This window comes from Mugil cephalus, chromosome 18, assembly GCF_022458985.1.
Source record: "Mugil cephalus isolate CIBA_MC_2020 chromosome 18, CIBA_Mcephalus_1.1, whole genome shotgun sequence".
Taxonomy (NCBI): domain Eukaryota; kingdom Metazoa; phylum Chordata; class Actinopteri; order Mugiliformes; family Mugilidae; genus Mugil; species Mugil cephalus.
The window spans coordinates 21,277,389-21,297,235 of NC_061787.1; the positions used below are offsets into that span (position 1 = coordinate 21,277,389).

General features: G+C 39.1%; 2 protein-coding genes across 2 annotated transcripts; one reads left to right on the forward strand and one right to left on the reverse strand.

The window, feature by feature from the left end:
* Window positions 1-3,881: 3,881 nt before the first annotated feature.
* On the forward strand, window positions 3,882-18,603 carry ift74 (intraflagellar transport 74). The gene is made up of 20 exons (XM_047567789.1): window positions 3,882-4,022; window positions 5,288-5,439; window positions 5,582-5,723; window positions 5,814-5,862; window positions 6,111-6,209; window positions 8,091-8,151; window positions 8,433-8,492; window positions 8,599-8,660; window positions 13,473-13,611; window positions 13,699-13,761; window positions 14,016-14,159; window positions 14,716-14,756; window positions 14,841-14,920; window positions 15,155-15,208; window positions 16,083-16,180; window positions 16,265-16,391; window positions 16,502-16,665; window positions 17,047-17,172; window positions 17,412-17,472; window positions 17,578-18,603. The coding sequence occupies exons 2-20, from the start codon at window positions 5,311-5,313 to the stop codon at window positions 17,691-17,693; spliced, it is 1,815 nt and encodes a 604-aa protein (XP_047423745.1). The 5' UTR covers window positions 3,882-4,022; window positions 5,288-5,310; the 3' UTR covers window positions 17,694-18,603.
* On the reverse strand, window positions 8,861-13,008 carry LOC124995436 (leucine-rich repeat-containing protein 19-like). The gene is made up of 7 exons (XM_047567790.1): window positions 12,946-13,008; window positions 11,841-11,943; window positions 11,497-11,744; window positions 11,299-11,410; window positions 10,814-10,901; window positions 10,133-10,318; window positions 8,861-10,048 (listed from the first exon to the last, which is right to left on the reverse strand). The coding sequence occupies exons 2-7, from the start codon at window positions 11,937-11,939 to the stop codon at window positions 9,741-9,743; spliced, it is 1,041 nt and encodes a 346-aa protein (XP_047423746.1). The 5' UTR covers window positions 11,940-11,943; window positions 12,946-13,008; the 3' UTR covers window positions 8,861-9,740.
* Window positions 18,604-19,847: the final 1,244 nt, after the last annotated feature.

Below are 19,847 nucleotides of genomic sequence, written 5' to 3' on the forward strand. Positions count from 1 at the left end.
AAATGGCGTAAAAATGAGCTTTGGTGTTCTTATTTTCCGTCGAGTTTTCTTCTTCCTTTCCTACTAGGTCTTTGATTTTGAAACAAGGTTGTATTTATTTATCTTATGTTTATTCCTGTATGAGCAATACAACGGGCGGTCTTTTTTTTTTCTTTTCTTTTCTTCTTTTCCAGTAGCTGAAAATCTTGGAACCACGCACAGGTTTTTTTTTTTTTTTGTAAGCCAAGACACACAGTGAAGGAGATGTCGTTCAGAAGGAGAGAGAATGTAGAAGATGGATGCGTGGCTAGAAATTTAAAGACGTGTCGTAGCTCGAAAGTGTCTGAAATGCATTCGTGGAAGTTTGTCGAGACGTTTTAATTGAGCGCGCATATGTGGAGCTAGGTGAGGATGGATGGAGAGTGTCTCTGAGGTGGAAGGAGCTGTGTACGTCGTATGTGCCTCCTGTAGCTCTTAACCTGAAATTTGCAATGAGGTGGACGCCGGCTCACGCCTAAAACCCGTCAAAGGAAGATGGAGTATCAGTGAAACGAAAATGTTTAAGGGAAACTCAGTAAATCAAGCTGTCCTGATAGTTGTTGTCTCATTTCAGGTGTTTCTATGAGGGTCATGGTAGCATGTTGTTTGGCATTTTGACTAAAGCTGCAGCTGAATATGAAAACACCTCCAGTAGCACGCGCTCTTCTTGTTGAAGTTTAGGTGGTGGAACATGACGTGGCTTTAACTTCTCCTCTTGTAGCAATGTATTCAACTGTTGCCTCCAATTGCCTTTATAATGCATGGCCAGATACTATATTATATTTTAAATGGTCAGCAGCTTCAAAAGTAGGCTGATTTGTCAAACGTCATGCATATCGCTTCAGTTGTTGAGTGCAGTGCAAAGCAACAAAATTAAAAAAATAAAAAAAGTAGCAGCCATGCAGATGTGCCAACAACTGGCTACTTGAGGCTGGATAAAAAAACATCAGACTGTAGAAAACATGGATGCCATGACAGCACACAAGTATGTGGAGCTCCCCCTGGTGGCTGGCTGGTATATTCACCCTGGTCCATTTTAGTGAGACTTGGGCCTGAAACACTAAAGTTTAGGTTGAATAAATTTTTTCCAAGGATGGTTTCTGGCAGTTTAGGTAGTTAAAATGATGCAGAAGAATGTCCCAGTGTGCGTTTTTGTGAGAGGTTTCATTTTATTCATTTGACGCTATAAAAAGAGGATGTGACATCACGATGATTGATAGCTGCCATTTACAACCGCCAGTGAGTCTGGTGAAAGAATCCGTATGATACTAGTGAAAATCCGAGTCCATATTTTCTACAGTCTATGTTCAAAACAGGTAGATTGCCGCTGGTTCCACGAAAATAATAATAATAATAAAGTTTTGGTCTCTAAAGCTGATTTCCTCCTTCATAACCTCCGTATGAGGTTGAATTTTAACGCTCCCATTTAAGGCTTAAGTTATACATGAAGGAACAGCTGCTTTGATTGACAGGTCAGTAGCCTCTGGAAAAATCTCTGCTTCATGATCCGCTTGTGTTCACCAGATAGCTGCTAAATGTATCTGCCTTCTGTTTGGTGCTGGACGGGTTGTATACTGGGTTAAATAGAGCTGAAAACATTGTTGGTAAGAGTAGTGAGGTTGTACCAAAACAAGAATGTTCCGGACTGTAAAACCAAAACAACAAGCTGAAAGACACTAAAACTATTGGTTAGGTTGCAGATTAGTTCAGGACTTTGGTGGGCTTTTAAACACAGAAGTTACTTACAGTTTCACATTTTATAACCACAGTTTTGTTTACTGCCTCCTAGAGATGATGTCAAACTACGAAAACACTTCTAATTTTTTTGTATTCAAATTGACACTTTACAAATGATCTTTAGAAAAGATTTGATGAAACTTAATTGCACCTTAATATTTTCCCATATCAATAGAGGGCTGACTGTGCTGGAGTGGTGGTATTTAACTATAGATTTACCCCCTTTATGAATACGAGATCCTAAATTACTGCTTTACAAATAGATATGAGCTTTTTGCATGTTAACATAAACACAGCAATAATCTGAATTACAGTGCCCATTTGCTTTTCCTCTACTTTTCAACTATGATATATAAATCCTTTTCTTGACATAAATCGGCAATAACTTCTATTACTGTCTTCGGAAAGTTGGGACGTTTCACAAATGCAGATCTGGGAGTGTCGAGATAGTTGAGCTGCTTTGTGCCACAGCTGTCTTCTAGAGAAATCCTTCTTCGTGCCTGTAAAACTAAATCGTAGCTTGGCTTTTGCTCCATAGTTTTTACTTACCATCACTTAATGCGATTGCACATGGATGTATATAGATATGTTATCGCTGATGCCCTCAAGATGAGAACAAAACAAAGTCCAGCAGCAACAATGGAGGGCTCAAGGTCGCTTTTATTTCCGCGCACCTTTTAATGGTTTTTAATGGGAGGAAGCATTTTTATCATGACTAGTATGGCTATTATTCTGATTATTAGTATGACAAATTGAAAAAGTCTGCCTTTTTCATTGGAAAGGGGCCACTGAAGTGAAAAGAATGTCTTTTGAGATATATTGTACTAAAGACGCAACACTTTTGTATATGTATTTATCGTTGTGTTCCTGTATTCTCGTGGTGGTTGTGCTCTCGCAGTTTGAAGGGGTCGTACTTCTGACTGTGGCGGACAGTTTTACAAACTGCAGGATTTATGCCCCGATGCACCAAACTGATTTTATTTGAAGTGCTCGCAGTAGCAGCTTGATTTTGACCGTGCTGAGCTGGCGACATGGAGCTGAATTCATTAAATAATTATGGAATTTCGCCATGCACAAGTATTCCTGCACACAGTTAAATCATGCCCACAAGCCCAGTCTTAAGAGATGAAAATAATGTTCCGATTCGCTGTTAAGCTTTTCTGCCGGGGTACAGTGACTGTCGGTTTGTATGTTAAAGCTAATGCACCTGAATCACACATACAGGCCTGTAATTTGGAAATTCTGCATGTCAAATCAACATTGTGGTATACATCAAAGAGCAACGACCTTCATGGAGAGGCCCTAACACATTCTAGTTTGAGGTTAAGACTAACTGTAGCTGTCAGGTTTGTAATAGACGCTCCTTAGAGCTTCATTTACTGCTACCGCACTCATACCAGACAAGTGTAACACTAGCTAATGAACACCTACTGTACCTGCAGAGCATGCTGAAAAACAATGGGATGTGTTAGGTAGACTTACTTTGTCATTTGCAGAACCTCCTTATTGTTTTTGTTTGTTTGTTTGTTTTCTGTGTGTGTTTTTTTTTCATTAATTTCTTTTACTTTTTTGGTTTGGAAAAAAAAGTGTTTATTGTGATTACTTGTTAATTAGTGATGTGATTATTAAACATGAAATAAATTGGACTAAAACTCATCTGTGTTCCACTTTAATGGGCTCTTGTTTGTTTCATCCACTGTGCTGAGATTTCTGAAATCTCTTGCTCTATATGCTATGAAGAAACAGTGAAGGTGTGGGTTATCATACAACTACTGATGCGTGTACATTGATCAAGCATAACATTACGACCACCAGATTCAGAAATAGGCCCTGGGAGATCAGCTGAAGTGTGAGTAGTAGAAAGGAGGAGGAGAAGGAGAAGTGGTGCTTCACAGGCAGAAAATAGTATTAGTACTAGTCATTGAATTACTGAATCTTTTCAGTGGATATGAAAAGATAGGTAGGTAGGTAGACAGACAAACAGACAGATTTGTGTCTACACTGTGTGGTTCTGTAGTTCCCCTTTTCCCCAGTGGAGATATTTGACTTGTGTAGGCCCCTCTGTAGGACGGTAGGGGGCAGACTTTCAACTTGTCGAAACCCAATTTCAAGTGAAGAAGAAGCAGACGGTTGCTGGGGTAACGACAACATCGGTTCAAGTTGCTAACTGGCTCTTAGCTGGTGCTTCACTCTGGAGTTGACAAACTAAACTAAATAGTTCGGTTTGACGAAAATAACATAGCGAGTATAGAGGATCCATATTTAAGGTACGAAGTGCTTGTTACTATATTCAATCTCTTTCGTGCTAACAAGCCAAAGCTAAAGGTGTTTTTACCTCGACGCTGCCTCGATAGCGATAGCATCGGGGTGGCGTTTGCTAATAAACTAAAACAGCTGCAACAAAATAATCTGTTAACGAACATATTAAATGATTCTGTTTGCGGGACATCATGTCAAGTTAAGATTTTAAACTAATGAGCAGAAACCTAAAGTCTAACTGGTTAAATAAATGTGTGTCTTGAAGGTTCATTGACGTCAATGTGTTTTCATTCACAAGTTAGCTTTAAGATAGCATCAAGTGGACGAATCTCAGGTCATGACGACTTTTTTTTTGAGTTTGTAATCCCTATCTTTCCCACATGGGGTGAGAATTAATAAACATACAAGCATATAAATGAAATGAAATGCAACATTTAACTCTCTACAACCCCACGGAGAAAGTAAAAATATTTCCATTATGAACATTTCATGGATTATTTTGTACCGATTTCTACCAAGGCCCTTGTAATGATTGGCATATCCAGCAGCTTTAAGTCATCTAGAAACCTAGTATAAGGTTCTGTGTTGTGCCTAATGTGATATGTGTGAATGCTGCACCAAAAAGAAATTATTAATGAGCATGAGAGTTTCTCCAACAATCAGAGGAGCCTGAATCATGGGATTTCAGAAAGGGCTGAATTAAAAAAACTCATACATTTCTTACCTTATTCAGGTTGTTTCTTATTGAAATTTACGTACGTTACGTGTACTTCCTCCATGATTCCTCTAAAGTGAGAGTTCCCCTGTGCCATTTTAGTTTGATAGTGTTAGCTTTTTGCCTCTTAGGTTTGTTCTCTGTGGCAAAGGAGACACTAAAGCCAATGTTTTGCACCTTAGGAGCTTCATGTGATTTTTTTTATTGTTTTGTGCATTTTTTTTGTTTACTTTTTGAAAGAACAGATTCAGTTTCAACTCAGCATACAGCGTATATTTCCACCTTCTTCCTCTACTTGCACCAAATTGGCTCAGTAAAATGTGTTTAGCTATTTCAAAGCTAATTAAAAGTTGAGACGGGACGTACTAATTACTGGGGCTTTGGCCACCACTTAATGTGTTAATGCTTCAGGACTCAAAATAGTAAATTTTCAGTTACTTGCGTCTCTGTCCTCTAGGCCACTGTCATCATGCCTCATTCAGCTGTGGGAGCACCTCTGGATTGTTCACATTTTCACACAGCAGCGGTGAATTTGTCACTTATTTTTGTTGCTTTTAGTGTGTATACTGGTTTTAGACATCATGGCAAGCCACCGGCCTCCCTCCAGCATAGGACGGCCCATGACCCGTAGTGGATCTGTGGTCCCTGGTGCAGGAAGACCTCCAACAGCTGTCCGGCCTCCTCCTACAGCTATCCGTGTTGCAACTGGGGTAAGCCTGCTCCAGCTGTGACTTCTTTTCTCTTTGACATTCTGGCTCATCAGCCTCAGTATTTTTTTTTTTTAATGTTTTCTACTAATGATCTGAGAGAAACTAAGACTTATGAAATTTAATTCATGCATTATCAATTCAGATGGTTCCAGGTACCAGTGGCCATCCTGGTATGAGGGGTGGCATCCCCATCGCTACCCCTGGTGTCCTGTCAGCACAGATCAAAGTGACTGACAGGCCTGTCACCCAACAGGGGCTGAGCGGGATGAAAACTGGCATGAAAGGTGGGTTTTATTTTCATGGATTAATGTTTTCATTGATTCTGGTTCGTATCTAACATGCAACTGCGCTCCTCCCTATTCCTTTCCCAAAAGGGCCTCAGAGACAGATTCTGGATAAGTCTTACTACTTGGGCCTCCTCAGGTAACACATACATGCTCCTGCCCCTTTATGTTTTTATGTTGGAACTCATTTCAGGAGGTTATGCACATAATTTCCAAGGTGTTACATATATAAAGACATACTATGAATTGTAGATTTGGACTACAGTAATATTAGATTTATGGTTGTACCGTTGCAGGTTTTTCTATATTTATGGATATTTATGTCTGACATTATTTTTGATGGTGAATATTATTTTTGTTTGTTTGTTTGTTTGTTTTTTACATTAGGAGTAAAATCAACGAGTTGACTACCGAGACCAGCAAACTGCACAAAGAGATTGAAAACTACAACCAGGAAAATTCAGTCTACCTGTCATATGAGAAGAGGTGGGTGTCTTTGCTACTTAGTCTTGCAGTGCCAGTAAATAACACAAGGTTAGGGTTACACTGGCTGTCTCATTTAGTGGGAAAACAAACAACAATCATCAAAGACTTTAATATATGATTGCAGTAGAAGACCACCAACATTAACTTACTTGATAAATGGTTGAAAGGTAAATACATTTTCTCTAAATATAACAGAACAAGCAAGTTACATAGAAAAACTTTGCTTCAGTCTCCCAGCATCAAACTGGTGATATGACCCCACTCAGTGTCCTGTGACACAAGTGACCTACATAGACATTTATGTTATGGAGTCTCCAGGTGAGCCCCAGTCTATAAATCATATAATGTCATTCAGTTTCATTTTATACAAAAAAACAACATATCATATTCTAACATATCAGTTATTAATATTATTTTTACTATATTTAAGCCCTTTGTTTGCAGTTAGGACAGATTCTCTTAGCTACGGTACATAAATTTACTCTCCATCTTTCCTACAACAGTGACTTCCATGAAAATACGCCGGCTTAAATGATGCCTTCACAAAAACTTGACATTCTACGTTCCAACTGGGAAATTTCAGACTTCCAATATCATAGCGCTCATGTTACAGGTTTCTCAGAGGAGAAAAAATAAGTTTGGTATATTGTCACCATGAACATTAGAATATGTGCAGCTGCTATTATATGTTATATTTTAGAAGCAGTGACCTCTGAGTTTGACAACTCAGAGCTCATTTTTCTCAAGCTGTCTTGATTGCAGCATCAGCTGCAGTGGATCTCAAACATTCTTTACAAGACCCCCCCGCACCGTACTTCTGACTGGCTAGTGATGGCTAGTTTGGAGAGGGCAAGCTGCGTACTCTCATTCCATTGGTAGGCAAACTCGAATCTGACCATATCCTGCATCAAAATTTTTTTTTTCTATTTTTTTTTTTATCTCAAATACTTTAAGCCCTGCATATTGTACATGTAGGGAGACACATGCAATACTGGTTGAAAACTGGTGAAAACTGATGGTGAGCTCAGATCAGACAAGTTTTGGCGCACCCTCGGTGTTCTCTGGTGCCCCCCAGGTTGGGAACCACTGCAATAGGCACTAGCCATGATGAGTGCATTTCTTCATCTGCCCTCTTCATTAATCTCGCTGATTAGTGGTTTTCTTAAGGCTACACAGCTGTGCAGTCCCAGTCCCTTGAGTTCCTTTCACATATGTGTGGAAATGCTCTTACTTTAACTGTTAAACATAACCCTGAGTTCTACTGTTGTTTTTCTTTGATTTGATTTCACCAAACTGTTTAAGTTTTTTCTGACCACATTTCTTCTGCGTAGATGATGGTTCCTTACTATCATTCCAGTTTTAATGTGTTAGACAGTTCTTAACCCAAGGATGTGTATTTCCACATGGGTGTTTAAAAATTGTGAAGCTGTATCATTTGGGGTTACATAACTAGCTGAAAGATAATGGCCCATGCACTAATTACACAATAGGAGGCTCATAACTATTTGCTTAGTTTAATCCAGGTGGTGAATTCATTCATTCATAAATGTAAAAGTTGTTTGTTTTATACCTGAAAGGCCAAGTTAAGCTTGAAAGACAAACATGCTTGAATTACTTGTTTGGTATAGAGCAGCGCTGCAAGAAAAACGCTTTAGTGGTGAGAACACCTTTCATTATTGGGCTTTCTGTGCAGTTCTGCCTTCATGTCAGTTATTCTATTCCAACCTTAAAAATGTCAGCAACTCCTCTGTGGTACTAATTAAAACTGTTCTGTTTAACATTCTGACATCGTTGCCATCGTCTGCTGGACACTGGAGGATTTTCACACACAAAAAGGGCTGTGACATTTTCTTAAACTTTGATGTTTTGTGTCCACTACAGAGCTGAAGGCCTGGCTGCAGAGATTAAGGATATGCAAGGTCAGCTGGCTGACTACAACATGGTAAACAGCAAACTCACTACTCCTCAAATAACAGTCACATTCACGTATGGTAGTGGGGCAAGAAACCACAGGAAAGAGACAGTACTTTTTTTTTATTTACCTGTTGAGCTGAAGCAGTTATCCATGTTGACATATAATGGTGTGTTCATAGCTGTTAAATCTGTAGACATGGAGGACAGTAAACATGTGCAACTTCAGCATTAGCAATGTATTTCAAAAGCTAGGACAGAACATCCTACACTAAGCTTTAACTCATTTGTCTTCTGTATTTGTGTTTTCAGCTAGTGGACAAGCTCAACACCAACACAGAGATGGAGGAAATGATCAACGACTACAACATTGTGAGCACACTGTGTAAACTATGTAAAAGAGGTGATTCACTGGGCCGATTCTGGGAGGAGAACTTATTTCAGACACAATAAGAGTTCTTTTATTTCCTCTTTCCAGCTGAAGGCCCAGAATGACAGTGAAGCACAAAGCATTGACAGCATCTTCACTGAGAGGAGAGAGTAAGTACAAGTGTTGTTAGGTTAATGACACTGTGTTCTCTCAAGCACATTTATCTTGCCTGATATTATGGGGGGCAGAGGTCTTCGTTGAGGAATTATTATTCTTGTTTTTCCACAGCTAATGGAACTATTACATGCTGCATTAACACAAATATTTACATGGTGATCTTTGCTGAGTTGAAGTTTTTCAGAAGGCAAATTTTCAAAAGGTTTTAAAAATGACAATGTAAAGCAGAGCCCCTGGTTTCAGGGATATGTTGTCAACATAATTATAAGTTATTAATAAGCAACAAGAACCAATTAATAATGTAAAAAAAAATAAAAATAATAACAGAATGTAAACTTAAACAATAAGCAACAGCTGTGTCCACTAAGAAAAGGAATATCAGTGTCCTTGATACTGTTACAAACTAAGTGGTCTGAAGAACTTTCTGTCACACGAGTAAAAGTATTCTTAACAAAAGTTGCGATTATTTTCAATGGTACGCCTTAAAGATGCATCAAGTATTTTAAATCTTGTACTGTTTATATTTACTAGATCTGTTCCTGCCTTTTTGTTGATAGTAATTTATAACTCATCGCTTTAAGTAGTCACTCAAGGGAAAACTCTTTCATACGCAGTGATCTGGGTCTTCTTAGTAGTGCCATGCAAACCAGTGTGGATCTGCTGAGTAAAGACTCACATCAGTGCACTTATCTATAGCAAAGTAAGTCATGTTATTTTATCATTTTGTTCCTTCCATGTTTTTTTTTTTTTTTTTTGGAATTTTGTGTGAAGATAATTAGAAATAGTGAAAAAAGAATTACTTGATAAAAAAAAAACTTACAACAATCTTACAGTGGTAGGACAATAATTTGCTGGTTAATTTAATCATGTTATTCACCTAATGTGACATATATTATACATATCCTATCTAATATTCCATTGTACCACACAAGAGACCCTCTGTGACGTCCCTTCACAGAACACAGGTGACAGATTTTCCTTTTTGGTTGAGAGCCCTCTTGGTTTTGTCCCTGGTTCTTGAACTGTTGTATTTTTCTTCTTTGTGGTTTCACTAGAATCGCTTCTCCTGAATGTTACTCTTCACTCTTGATATACGAATCCTCAAAGTAGCCGTCCTGATCCACGTCTTCCTCCTCTGTCTGTCTGTTCTGCGTGAAGGTGAATGTCTGATGAGCCGGGTATGCTCCTGCCTCTGAAAAAAACGATGGCACGGTGCCGTCCTCCCTCTCGTCTTCTCTCAGCAGCCGATGTCGATAGTTGTGGAAGAGCTTGTACCAGGAAGGGCCCTTGATGGCGCATAAAATGAGCATGGAGGTGGTTAGTCCCAAGGCTATGATGCTGGATGTGAACTTCCATGTGTTGCCGAGTATAGGTGTTTGGTCTGAAACGTGGAGATCAAGAGACAGTCAAGTTATGTTTACATGAGAGAGAAGACAAGTTGAAGAAATAAGAAGAAGGGTCGTACCTTTATTGAGGCTGTTGTTCTGACTTGATGACAATGTTGTCATCAGCACAGTAGATGAGGTCTGAGAGTGGCCTGGGATTGAAGGCTGTTGTGTGGATGTAGGTGATGATGAGCACAGGGCCGTAGCCTCTAGAAGACTTTTTCCTGCCTGCTCTGCTGGAGATGCACACTTGACTGTTGGTTCCTCTGTAGAGCCATGCAGCATTTATTAATGTAATTGCAGTAAAGGTGGTAAAATTACCTTTAAATGTTGACAACATAACCAGACTTAGACTTGTTAACTGTTATAAGTGTTACTAGGTCTTGGTGTGACCATCAGGTTTTTGGAGGAATCTATCTATGCAGGCAGAGACATGTAGCGTGAACCATCAACTCCACCTGACATGATACACTTATTAAAAACAATATACAGTGTACCTCTTAGGTTAAGTTGAATCAGTCCTACCAGCTGAGCATTTTTCATTATCATACATCTTGTAGGTTGTAACTGAAATCAGGCTTCACATTTTATTTTTGTATTTTGATTCAATGCCAGAGGTTTTCCTACTTATACTTAAGTATTAGTAGTAGTAGTAAATCTTCAACAGCCAATCCAAAACTGTTACTATCACCTTGGATATGGGTTACAAGTCAGTCTGTTATTATGTGTACAATGTAAATCTGTATGGTAAACATGACTACCAATGGTAACATTTGCTGCGTTTATCTCTCCAATGGGTCTCAGAAGAGCACAGGAACAGTTCCAAGGATTTCCACGTAGGTTCAGCGTCTAGTGAAACCAGACAGGGTCAAGTTAATGGATTTTTAATCTATGGAATGATAAAGTTGTTGCTTGGCTATGTACTTTTGCTAAAATAAGTTTCTAGAAGGAAAACAGTTTGTACTGTGACACTCTTGTGTATTTACTCATTGTTAAAGGTTAAAAACGCTCTATTATTGCTACTTTTCATTTCTTTGTGTGAATATAAGTTAAGTATAAGTAACATGAAGCTGATGACAAACTGAAAATAGTAAAAAAAAAAAAAAAAAAAAAAAACAACAACAAGTGTTTAGTTATTTACACAGTTGCATTTCCCTGAGTGTTTTGCAATCTTCATGTGGAAAGTGTTTGAAAAAGCAGATCTTTTAAACCAAGAGTCATTTTTGGAGTATTTTGGACATTTTACCTTGAGACTCTTTAGCCCTTTAAATGTCTGTGCGGGGAGACTTGTCAGCAGGTTGCAGGAAAGGTCCAGCGCTGTTAAATCATTTAGGCCAGAGAAAGCCTCAGGGTCCAGGCTGTAACAATAACAGGAAAGTTTCCCCATACTGTACTTGGTGTGGAGTCTGAATGGTGCCAACACCTTAACTTGCTTTCTGTTTACCTGCTGATGTTGTTTCTGGCGAGAGACAGCACTCTGAGTTTTGGTAGCACGGAAAAGTAGTTGGCTGGTATAACCGTCACCTGGTTACTATCCAAGTAGAGTTCAACGAGTGTGGGATAGCTGGTTAGGGCTAGTCCGTCTTTATCACTCAGACTGATAAGGTTCCCCTTAATCACCAGTATTTTTACAGTGGTGGAATTTTCATTAAAAGGGATCTCTTCTAGAACCTTGTTGGTCAAGTTTTTTAGCTGAGGAACGGATGGAATTGTTGAGGTTATTACAATAAATCTGCACATAAAAATAAAAACATCAAAATTATTATTAAAGTCTACAACTTTTCATACCTGTTCATCTTCTTCAACACCCTCTGCAGCATTTATTACATTCATTACAAATACTGTAGTCAGCCACAGCAGGAGAAGAGGTAGCCGGTACTTTTCCATTATCCTGCCATGAAAAGAGGCAAATACAACATTTACTTAGAAAAAGAGACTCACAACAAACTATACTAATATTTTAAAAATGAAACGCTGAAGAAAATGCCACAGCCACTCATCCATGGGTAGATGTGAAACCTTTCAGGGGCGCCCATTAACGCCTAGTCTGGATTCTCTGGCTGTGGATTTGTTTTTAGAGTACCATTCAGGAAGATAACAGGATCAAAACAAACTTCTTGCTATTTTAGTCCACTATCTAGTTGTTACACACCCTGGTCATGTGAGCTTCCAGTTGATACCACCCACAAATGTCTCCTAATGAAAACCTAAACTCCCCACCAGTAATTTGGAGCTGAAGAAACTACTTGGATGAGCCCAACTGCCTTTTTTTCCAGCCTTTAGCCTCTAAGCGTTCTGTTATAGTGAATGTACCTTTAACAAATTGACTAAGCTCAAGGTAAATTGCTGGAACTGCTTGTTTAGCTCACTCTGCAATCTAAAGACAAAAGTATATCCTAAAGAGAAAAGCTCCTGCAAGCAGTGTAGACATTGGAGGTTTTTCTGTTGTAATTAAAATCAGTTACATTGAAAATTACCGCACATTCTTCAGGACACTAACGTGAGTATAAAATCGTTAAAAAGACATGGTATCACCTGGTCATAAAAAGTTTCTCCAATAAACGTCAGTTTCCCCTCATCACTAAAGACGACCTCATGTTGCAGTTGTTAGTATTAACTGTTACACATTTAGCCTAGAATAGACAAAGAAATTGGCTGACGCATTTGAGCATAAAAGTCTGGCCACAGCACAGTGTGCATGAAGTCACATGGCCATTATGTAGACCGACGCACCGGAGTGCCTCTTTCCTTCTTCTATCTTAAGGAGCAAGTAAAAACGCAGAAGAGGTTATTAAAACAGAAATTCAGCAGAGAGCAAGCAGCACGTAACACTCTGTGAATTTAATCTTAGTCCATTACTATTGTGCACTGAATAGAAAGTGAAGATGCTTACCTGTTCTGCTGCACGCACTAAGATGATCTTCCATTCACCTGTCACCCACACACAGTCAGCTCAGCAAATGACCTTCGCTCCTCATAAAACATGGAGGCTGGAATGCAGTGTTCCTGCTAGCTAACCATTTATGATCAGTCATTATGATCAATCTATCTTTTGACTCTACAGCAAATAAAAGAAGTTGTTCATTTAAATCTTTGATTGATTGATTTGATTGATGGCGCAAGTCGAGGTGATTTGCAGTAAAGGAGGAGGTCCGTATGTGACAAACACTGCCAAGTAGTAGTTAAATACATAATGGTTCTTTGTTGACAAAATAATAACGTACTTTTACATTTTGTGAAGTAATGTGGCGTCTTTATCCGAGTTCTTTTCTGATCCAGTGCCTGGGCTGTCGAGTTCATCTTACACGTGTCCTTGATATAAAAGTGGCCTGGGGTCCTTGGTTCATGTGTTCCTCTACTTCCCTGTGATGTGGATGAAAGTGCAGCTCTTTCATCGCGCTGCGTGTGTTTGCTCTGCAGAAGAGAGGAGGCCATCAGGGCGGTGGAGGAGGAGATCAGGAGGGAAAGGCGGGTTGCTGATGAAGTCGTCCAGGCGATGCCAGCCGCCAAGCAGGAGAAGTACTTCACCATGACAGCAGCCAATGAGGATCTGCTGCAGGTAGTTTGATCCTTACATTGGACCGGAAACCTCAAGGAAACTTGAGGAGATAAATAAATAAGTGTTTTGTTTTCATTTATTTTACAGGAGCTAACAGTTCTCCAGGAAGAGTTGGACATTCTCATAACACGGAAGGAGGACTATGAAGTGGTGAGTTGGGTTAAAAATAAGAAAGAGTGGTGGAAATGTTTGGAGGGAGAAGTGGAGTGATGAAGTGTGGAGGGAAGGAAAGCAGGAAAGAAAGAACATGTAAAAATAGAATAAAAGGAAGTAGATGGATGTAGCTTCTAGTCACATCCCACATCATGGAACAGTAATGGCAATAACGTCTCTAACTGCACTAGTAGTAGTAGCAGTAGTAGTAGTAGTATACGTTGTTTTATCCGACCTTTTCTTGTTTGTAGGAGCTGTCCCACTCACAGATAAAGCAGGAAGTGGTCCGCCTTCATGAGACACTGTCGTCGTTGGAGGCAAAGCGTGATGCCATGGAGGCTGAGCACAAAAGCCTGGGCTCGCCCCTGGAGGAGAGAGAGAAGTTATTTAAGCAGGTTAGCGTCACCAGGAAGCAAATAAAAAAATACTGTTAAGTTCAAATATTGGGGTAGAGTAACTATGAAATAGTTATTGGCGGTACCTTCACTGGATCACTGTGATGCTGAAGAAAAATCGAAAAACCTGAGGATTCTGAAGCCTCGTTCAGATCTTGTCATTTTGAAATAGTCATAATTAATAATTAGACAATGTTTTATGCTATATGAAATAATAAAATAGGCTGTTGTTAAAATATATCTTAATCTTAATTTAATGGAACTTCTGATGAACACAATTTCCCATTAAGACTCACTACACTCACTCACGTGTAGCTGACACTTGTGCATCAACATGGTGTTAGAAAGGTCTGCACTAACCCTGTAACCCTGGTAACTTAGCAACATGTTCTTCTTCTTTTCTGTCATTCATAGAAACTACAGCATCATCACATCAAACAACAAACAGCTTATACAGATTGTAGAGAAAACGACAGACAGCATTCACAAATAATGTTTAACACAAATAATCTGAGAGATACCAGGAAGTTGACTGAAGCTTGTGTTGTGTTTCCAGGTAAAGGAGGACAACCAGGAGATTGCCAGCATGGATAGACAGTATGTATTCACAGTATATTATGAATCAGGTGTCACTTTGAATGTTAGCTTTCCTCTTTCTGACTGTGTTTTGTTTGTGTGCAGACTTACAGAGATCAGGGACAAAACCAGACAAATCACAGACGAGATCCGGCACCTTGAGCAGGACTCAGAGGCAGCTCAGGGTAAACCACTGACGACGACTCTCACATTCTTTTGTTTCTTATTTCATAGAGGATGATGTGATGAAGCACTTCTTTCAGGCCATCCAGATACTTTTCATTTCTTATATATTAAACGTTGAACTCTGTGATATAAACCGTTACTGGTGTAAAGCTGGTGTTAGACTTTAATCTCCCTCAAACTCTTAATTTACAAACAGACTATGCACAAATAATCTATTTTCTGTTTTCCTTCAGGGGAATGTCAGCAGAAATACAAGGAGCTCAAGAGGAAAGAGGAGGAAATTGACCGTGAGTTCCAACACAACTAGATGTTTGTCATTTTGATTTGATCATTTGATCAAAAGTTAGAATTTTTAAAATGCTCTCATGCTTTTATATTAAAAAAAAAAAAGCGAGCTACATTTCACATTTTGAGCCCGGTGTGACATAACTCTGTATCATAGATTAAAGTTAAACTTATCTCACAAATGTTATCTATACTTACATAAACTTATCCCAGACATATATGAGGAAGAGGGGCTTTGGTAGATCTAATATTGAGCATGGCTTCATGCAAATGGTGAGGCACAAAGTTTCTGTGACTTAGATTGTCAATAAAAACAAATCCACATTGTCATCTATGAGTTTCCTAAAGTGCAGTTTTAAAGCCCAACGTGATGTCATCTTGGCAGTCCCTCAGTCCACTTAACTAGGCTGGCATTTTGCAGACAGCTGGACACTGTGTGAGATGAGTGTTATAAAAATTCACTTCCTTTACTGTTGTCATGACTGAATTTATTTCTGCTGTAAAGTTAGCATTTTAAAAGCATTTTAAAATTTTCAAAACTGAAACTAAGTCATTGTAATCTGCTGCAATAGAAGAGCCTCTGTAATAACCTGAGACATTTTGACTTGTTACACTAGGATTCCATTAAGAGTGGCTTTAAGTCGTAACAGTGAACTCATTATCATTCATATTCATGTTGTCCCTGCTGGGATAAGTCTGAAATTGTGTTTATTATCATTTACTGGATATCAAAGCAGATGCTGCTGCACATATTGGACACAGCCACTAGGAGGCGCCAAGGTTTTCAAATCTGCTCAGAAGAATTTGAGATTCTGCTTTTAACTACACACCATGCAGGTTACCGTACACGTCACTGACTTCTCAGCTTTGTTTCAGGCTTCCTGGACACGTTTGAAGACTCCAGGGCTCAGGAGGAGCAGAAGTTGACACAGAGTGAGGAGAACATAGTGTCACTTCTGGAGTACTGCAGCAGGGTGAGGAGAGAGGAAGGCTGGTGACTGATAATAAGAAGGAAGGAGCCTACTCTACATTTCATGTGTGTTTGTGTGTGCGTGTAGAACATGCTGCGGTTACGTCAGGTGGACACAGTGACAGCTAGTGAGCTGAGGAACATGCAGGAGGTGCTGGTCAGTAAGGAGACTGAGGTGGTTCAATCAGAGAGCACCGCACAAGGATTGTCAACAGGTCAATAACATGCACTCAAATAGCTGTGTTTGCGTGTTAAGTTTGACAAGTGACTAGAACAGGTCAAATAAGAGAACGCTGCCATGTTAACTTTGCCCTCTACCACCCAGAGTCCCAGCGCCTGCAGCAGGACCTGGAGAAGGTGCAGCAGTTAGAGGGTAAGATCTCAGGAGAACTCAACACTCTGAAGGAGCGGGTCAGCACCATGGAGTCTGAGCTACAGACCTACAGGGACCTGGACACCCTGAAGCGCTCAGCCGAGGAGAGGAAGAAGGTGACACAGGCTCACGAGTACATGCTGAGTGATCACCAAGCATGACTGTGTCTTTTATTCATAGACAGAGAGAAAGACATAGAGATACTTCATTTGTCCCGGGGGAAATTCGTAGCATCCGTACACAGAGACAGAAAATTACAGTCAGCAAAAAGTGTAGGACTAAAAAGGTCTATATTCGATACAATATATAAAAAAAAATATACAAAGTGTATTTTCAAACAATTTCAAATATCCAAAATCCTGAATGTACAAAAGTGTATATATTTTAGATAGAAAAAATACATATATAAAATATATAAATATATATATATATATATATATATATATGTGTGTGTGTGTGTGTGTGTTTAAAGATATATTTCCTATGTTGTGCTACAGAGGCTACAGGAGGACCGGGTCGTGCTGACGGAGCGTAGAGATTCGTTTGGACAGCTGTTGGACGAGATGAACCAGAAATATGAAGCGCTGAAGAAAAAGCTTCAAGAAAACGAGACTCACGCTCAGGTTGGAATGTTTCACAGTGAACTAATAAACCAGCCTAAATGTGTGTTGCCACATCTTTTCATCACTTTTATCTAGTGTCAAAACAGCAGCTTTATACATTATTGGAGTCTTTGGGGCTTGACTTTTACAGAAGCTGATGTTTTCTCATTATTAAAGCTAAACCTTTTCATACACTTGAAAGAAGTTATGTGACTCGTGCTAATCTTGTGTCTTGTTGTGTTGCCCTGTGTGTCGTTTAGCTGGCTAACCTGGAGAGGAAGTGGCAGCACTTGGAGCAGAACAACTTTGTGATGAAAGAGTGTATCCTTCAATAACCTGGCTTAGTTTATAAGTCGATAAATGTTGTACTGCTCATCGCATCCAAAGGTAACACGTCTATTTATTTTTCCTTAAGAGCAGTTTCAGTCATCGCCTCTAAATCACAAGAGAGCGACTATGCCTCCGTCGCCAAGAACGTCTCCCGACAGGTGGCCGAGTACAACAAGAGCCTCATAGAGTCTCTGCAGAACAACAGGAGTTGAACACACACGTCCACATTTTGACTGTCAGGCTGTCAGCAAACAGGTTTCTGAAGATTGAACCTTTTCTTCTTTTGTTTTACATAACACTCCTCATTCTCCAATGAAACATATGTTTTATATGGGAAAATGTTCAAATGTACCTGAATTTCTCTATTTAGTATTTATACACACCATGTACATCAGTTAACTTATAACCTATAGAGCCTGCTGCTTTCGAATGCAAGGTTAACCCTTTCCACACTAATACACAGCTGCCCATAATATCTCACTTTTACATTTGAGAAATGATGTAAAATATTCCAACAATAAATTCAAAGCGAATAAAGACGGGCTATTTTTTTTTTCCATTTTTATATTTATTGCTTTTAATTACAGGACAAAAAAGATCAACAATTTGCATAAAATCCAAATTCCGCTCTAGAAATATATTTGACCTTTCCAGTACATAGATATCAAAGAGTACAGTAAACATTACAGCTGAGGGTGGCAGCAGAGTGACCCCCCCCCCCCTTTGCAATTTATACAGTACAGCATTTTATTTTATTTTTTTTAAACCATAAAGATCGATTAAAAAAAAGAAAAGAAAAAACACCACACTTGGGGCTGTTTTATGCATCCTCAGTATGTACACCGGACGACCATCTTTGTTCACACAACAGTCTTGACTGGTCCTCATATGCTCGGAGGCTTGTGATCCAGAACTCAGCAGGGTCTTCAAGTCTTCAATCAAAGGAAGAACTTGGCAGGGAAACGGTTTGGGGCATACAGCGAACACCGATACGGCCTAAGCTAACAGCAGGGTGTTTCAAAGGGTCTCAAATATCTCATAGTGTCCACCACCGATATCTCCTGATGGGTACTTTAAACATTCAGGGAGAATAGAAACCAAGTGAGTATGCATAGATCAATACTTAACTAATGCAGTACGCTTAGCAGTAATACAAGAACAAGCAGCACGTCCACAAGGGCCTGAAAACAAGTTGCTCATCAAATGGCTACGGGGAAATATGATGGCTTAACAAACATATTAGCATTAGCTTCAGAGAAGTAACGAAAAAAAAAAACACCCACAGATCATCCAACACACTTCAATGCAGGCTATGAGATGTTCAGTGTCACTTTGTCTCTGTTATTTTGTGGTATGAGAACTGCTTCCTCATATGGAACTCCAAACTGTTAAATATTAAATAAAATGTTTACGATAATATATTTAAATCCAACTCATTATAAAATGTCACAATGCCTCTTTTTATCAAGCTCAACAATTGCTGCAAACTTGTTACCCTTATTAAATAAAACAAATTCTAAACAACACTATTTAAAAAAAAAAAAATGTTAAGCTGAGAACCGCTGTCAAAGTGACGTTAAAGGACCAGTGTGTAGTAAATAGTGACATCTAGTGGTGAGACTGCAACTTGCGACCAACCGTACACCCAACCCACAGCGTGTAAGTGAACCAATAGTGACAAAAAAAGTGATCTTACAACGTAGAAGACTCCATAGAAGAGGTCCTACTTCCTTGTGTAGATATGAAGACCTCATTTCGTCAGAGCAATCCCAACAAGTAGACACAGAGAAAACATAATTAGGAAATACTACATTCCATTTCTGCCAACACATCCCCCTAAATCCTCCACACTGCTCTTTGTGTCATTAACAGAGATTGTGAAATATGAATGAGCTTAGTTTCAACAGTTTTTCTCAAATGATTCCAGTTGGTTCCATTTGTTATGGCTTATTTAGGGCTCCATATTCTTACAGATCCACTTTGAACATTTGGATGTGTCTGAAAAAACATTCGAAGAAGATTGCTTCTGTCAAATGCGAGCCTACATATTTAGTATTAGATGTAGTTATATAACATATTGTATAACACCAGGTTGTTTTGAGTTGTTTTGAGTGTCATCTTCAGAATAGCATCAATCGACCAAACTATTAGTATTTTTAGTGAATGAATGGACGAATTTAAACTAAAAGACCAAGGATTCTGTGGAAAATAATACTACTTTAGAGAACAGGTACTGTAGTTGTCAAGATATCTTGCTCTGAAACACAATGTCTGTCACAGACCTGGAATCAGGACAAGATGACATTATATTTTAGTTTAAGACAGAGGGATCTCATTCACTCAAAGTGTTAGAATAGAAAGCTGTG

Excerpts from the sequence above, each read along its gene's own strand:
- ift74 (XM_047567789.1), top strand. The coding sequence starts at position 5,311 with ATGGCAAGCCACCGGCCTCCCTCCAGCATAGGACGGCCCATGACCCGT. Across the intron at positions 8,152-8,432 it reads AGCTGGCTGACTACAACATG|CTAGTGGACAAGCTCAACAC; the intron begins GTAAACAGCAAA and ends TTGTGTTTTCAG. Across the intron at positions 16,181-16,264 it reads TTCTGGAGTACTGCAGCAGG|AACATGCTGCGGTTACGTCA; the intron begins GTGAGGAGAGAG and ends GTGTGCGTGTAG.
- LOC124995436 (XM_047567790.1), bottom strand. The coding sequence starts at position 11,939 with ATGGAAAAGTACCGGCTACCTCTTCTCCTGCTGTGGCTGACTACAGTA. Across the intron at positions 11,745-11,840 it reads GTGTTGAAGAAGATGAACAG|CTAAAAAACTTGACCAACAA; the intron begins GTATGAAAAGTT and ends TCCGTTCCTCAG. Across the intron at positions 10,902-11,298 it reads AAGGGCTAAAGAGTCTCAAG|ACGCTGAACCTACGTGGAAA; the intron begins GTAAAATGTCCA and ends TGGTTTCACTAG.